The sequence below is a fragment of the Drosophila obscura genome, unplaced genomic scaffold, assembly GCF_018151105.1.
Source record: "Drosophila obscura isolate BZ-5 IFL unplaced genomic scaffold, ASM1815110v1 contig_216, whole genome shotgun sequence".
Taxonomy (NCBI): Eukaryota; Metazoa; Arthropoda; class Insecta; order Diptera; family Drosophilidae; genus Drosophila; species Drosophila obscura.
In genome coordinates this window covers 87,051-91,320 of record NW_024542808.1, presented here as the reverse complement: position 1 = coordinate 91,320, position 4,270 = coordinate 87,051, and the positions used below count along the sequence as shown (strand labels likewise).

Below are 4,270 nucleotides of genomic sequence, written 5' to 3'. Positions count from 1 at the left end.
GGTGCACGATATGTGCGCCTCTGATCGTGCTGCCAGACCCTCTTCACGTGTTGCCGGACCGCTCCCCTTCTCACGTGTTGCTTCCGCTTGCGGTAACTATTGTATACGCTGGCCGGCCGCGTTTTCGCGTAAGTTTTATGTTGCTGCCCTCGTGGGCTCTGTATACCTCGCGTGTTAAACCCCCGCCTATCCCGCCATCAAGCTGCCATGCCCCGGGGTAAGTTGTACTTCATTCTTTATTCATTTTAATCTCATTCACCAATTTTTCCTCCCCCCTTTCATGCCTCGACGGACACCTCGACCTGGTTTGCCGATGCTGATACCCGGTACCGCACCCCGCGCACCCTCACGAAACGCTTCACGCGTCGACCGATCCGGCGTGTGCCTTCCACCGCCCGAGCCACTGCCTCCGGCCATTCTTCAACATCCACATGTCGCCAGCGGACGTTCTTCCCCGTCGGCTCCTCCACCGACTGCTGTCTCTGCAGCTGCGGCCGGGCGACCTCAGCCCTGGGATCCGGGCACGACGATTGCCGCACTAGGACAGGCCTAGGCTTGTCTTTCGCAGGTGAGGGCCACACCCACGGACCGCGCTCCCACCTCTCGCTTTCCGTGTTCGCTGCCGGTACCTCCGTCGCCGTCGTCATTGCTGGCACTGCCGGTTCCTCCGTCACCGTCGCTGCCGGTACCTCCGTCACCGTCGCTGCCGGTCACCGTCGCTGCCGGTACCTCCATCGCCGCCGTCGGTATTTCCGTTGCCGTCGCCGTCGCTGGCGCTGCCGCCTCTTCCGTCGCTGCCGCCCCCTCCGTTGCTGCCGCTGTCGGTGCCTCTGTCGCCGTCGCAGCCGGTGCCTTCGCTGCCGCTGGCTCCCGCTCCTCCGACGCCGTCTCCTCTGCCCTCATGGCCTCGGCCTGCCTCCGGTGCTGTCGTGGATCACGCGCGTTGCTTCGCGGGGCCGGTTCCTCCTCCCATACTTTCCGTTCTTCCTGCGCTTCCGATGGTGCGGGTCCCGACGCCCACGTTATGTGGATAACTTGGTGGTGCCATATCATGCCATTCCTTACCGCCGTGTGCACGTTTTGTGACACAAATGGCCCGCACACCGCGGTCTCCGGACCACCCCACTGGGGCCGCTGGGCCTCTTCCTGTGGCGGCTCCTTCGGTGCCTCCTCCTGTCGTGACGACGACTGTTGTGTCGGTGCGTTCGGCGGTGGTGATTTTGGTGGCGGTGACTGCGGGGGCGTCGGTTGTTGTGTGCTCGGTGGCTGCGGCGGTGGCTCGGGGTGCCGGCGTTCCCATAAGGGTGCCTCCTCACCCTGTTTGGGTTGCTGCTGCCCCGTCGGTCCGCTAAACAGACCTGTCCTCACCTTGAGGAACCTCGGAGGAGGCGGAGCCTCCTCCTCGATCCTCTCGTGAGCTTCGGCTTCCCGCCGCGCGGCCTCCATCTGCCGTTGTAGGGCGGCATATGCTTCCCGCATCATGGCCTTGTTCAGCGCCCCTCCCTTTGCGCCTTCTCCGCTGCCTTGCTTCGGGCCACCCTTGAGGCCTGCGCTCTCCGGTGCAACGGTACCTCTGCCGTCCGTCCCTGCTGCGCTGCTGCTGGCCTTGACGTCGGCTGCGATGGCGTCGCTGGCGGCCTGGTTTTCAACGGCTGCTTCGGTTCCCGTTGCCCTGCAGTTTCGCGCTTCCGCTCACGCAGATAGCGCTCCGCCGATCGGATGGCGATGCCGAGGAACGCTGCGTCGCGTCGCAGCTCCTGCTCCCGTGCCCGCTCCTCCTCGTCGTTGAGCTGCCATCTCCGGAGCTCGGCTCTCCTCGGAGCCGGCTCGACGGAGACCACCACCACGTCGCTGCCGTCGCTGTCCTCCTCCTCCGTTGCTCCTGGCGACACTTCCGGCTCCCGTCTGCTTCGAGGAGACGCCCACGAGGACCACTCGCTCCTTGGGGATGCCATGGGGCTTGTGAATGGGGACGCCATGAGCTCCAACTCTGGAGTCTCGCTCCGCCGATCGCATCGCTCACCTCGCGAGGGCTCCGCCCGTCGCTGGCGCTGGATCTCGGGATTGCGGCTCCCCACACTTCTGGCTTGTTCCTCCAAGTAAAATTCCAACATGGCGATTTTCTTCCCTTTTTTTTTTTCTCTTTTAAAGTCCGCGCTTGCGTTTCCGTCTACCTCTGGCTCGTGACTGATCGACAGCTCCAGCCTCTGCCGCCGTCGAGCCCTTGCTGTTTTTCCCGTCGTTCCGTCGTACGGTAGTTGGGCATTCCTTCTCCCGCTCTCTCGACGGTTCCTGCCTCTCAGCATTGGGCTCTTCGCCGCGTTAACCCTTCCGCGGCCGGTGGGGGTCTACTCGCACCCGATCATACCTGATCCCACCCCCTTTTGTTTGAAGAGCTTTAAATATATATATTTTCCTTTTTACATTTATTATATTCTTCCTTTTTTTTTTCCTTTTTTTTTTTTTTAGGCCTTGCCGCCCGGCTTCCCCTCTCCCCCCGACTGATCGACACCCCCTTCGGCCCATGTGAGTACTGTGAATGTGCGCTACCCTTTAATGACTCTGGCTTCTTCTCCAGCCCATCTTGCATCCTTGATCCGTGATGCCAATCGTCACACCTGCCCCTGACTAACAGGTCCTCCGACCTTTCGCCTGGCTGCAATATGACGATCGGCCCTGGCTCGTCACCTCATTGCCGCCTCCGGCTTGACCTTTGGCGTGACCTCTGCCCCACGCAGCTGCTTCGGACCCGAGGATCATCCGACTCCTCGCCCGTCAGCAACGCATGGGTAGTGTCTTCTGCCCAGCCAAGCCCGACGGCTGTAGATGACCCAGGCACACTGGACCCCAGGACCCGGAGTATCACTCCCACTTCACTGGACCCCCGAGGGTATCTCTCCGCCCGGGTCTCGGTCAGCCGAACGCCTTTGGCTTCTGGATCGCTCCACCCGTTTCTGACTCCTTATTTTCCTTCGTCGTTTGCCTGTGGCTTCAGATCCCCAATATGTGCCGTCCGTGTATGCCTATCGCCGTCTTTACGCAGCTTGCATATCACCGGTGATACGAAATCAGTGATCTGGTAGGGACCGGCATACTTTGGGGCCAATTTTGCTGCGAACCCCTCGGCTGCGTTAGACAGGTGGTGCTGTTTAACCCACACCTTTTCACCGACCTTGGGCTTCCAAGCTCTCTTTCGCAAGTTGTAATATCTTGCCTGATCCTGGGCTGCTCTTTCCAAATTCCGCCTCACCAGCTGAAAAAGTTCTTTCAGCTTTACCGCATGTTCATCCGGAGTGTTTGTCTCCTGACCCGTGCCGAGTGTTTCCTCATCGTACAACGCCTTCGGCAGCCTGGGCTCTCTCCCTTGCACTATGAATGCTGGTGCGAATCCAGTGGACTCAGTGACCCCAGAGTTCACGGCCAGCATTAACTCGGGCCACTTCTCGTCCCAGCATCTCTGGTCCCCTTCGGTGAACTGCGCGATCATGGTTTTCACCGTTCTGTTGGTGCGTTCCGTCGGGTTTTCTTGCGGCGTGTACGGTGCCGTAAACTGGTGTCGAACTCCCCATCTGATCCAGAAACTTTTTAAACGCCCGACTGGTGAATTGTACCCCATTGTCGCTGACCATCACCTTGGGTACGCCGAACCGGGCCAATATTCTTTCTCTGAAAGCCTTTATCAGGGCTTCTGCCGTGGCCTTTCTCATTGCCACCAGCTCGGTCCATTTTGAAAACCGGTCCACCAGCACCAACAGCATGGCGTTGCCGTGTTTTGATCTGGGCAATGGTCCCACAAAATCCGCGCACACCGTCGCCCATGGTTCCTCTGGTACTTGTGTCAGCATCTTCCCGGCCGCCTGTGCCTGACTTGGTTTGAAACGCATGCAGGTGTCACATTTCCTGACATACGTCCTCACGTCTCGGTGCATCCCCGGCCAGTAGTACCTGGCAGCTATCCTTGCCATCATTTTCCTGCCGCCGGCGTGACCCGCCTCCGGGATATCGTGGTTCTCCCTCATGACCCGCTCCCGCCGATCCTTCGGCACGCAAAGCTTCCAAGCTACTACTTCTTCGTCGCCGGCCCGGTGCGGGATATGCCGGTACACCCCGCCTGCCTCCTCCACATAATCTGGGAACTTGGCCGGCTCCCTTCTCATCTTCTCCTTGACCTTCTTTATCCACGAGCATTGCTCTTCGGGCTCCTGTCCAACGTCCTCCGCTCGCATACATCGCTCTTCCATGGGCTGTCGGGATAGCGCGTCAGCCACCA

The 4,270-nt window shown here is 60.2% G+C and overlaps 1 protein-coding gene across 1 annotated transcript; it reads right to left on the bottom strand.

Moving 5' to 3' along the window:
• Positions 1–549: 549 nt before the first annotated feature.
• Positions 550–1,479, bottom strand: LOC121404565 (proline-rich receptor-like protein kinase PERK8). The gene has a single exon (XM_041594223.1). The coding sequence runs from the start codon at positions 1,477–1,479 to the stop codon at positions 550–552; it is 930 nt and encodes a 309-aa protein (XP_041450157.1).
• Between the last annotated feature and the right edge of the window lie 2,791 nt (positions 1,480–4,270).

Excerpts from the sequence above, each read along its gene's own strand:
- LOC121404565 (XM_041594223.1), bottom strand. The coding sequence starts at position 1,479 with ATGCGGGAAGCATATGCCGCCCTACAACGGCAGATGGAGGCCGCGCGG.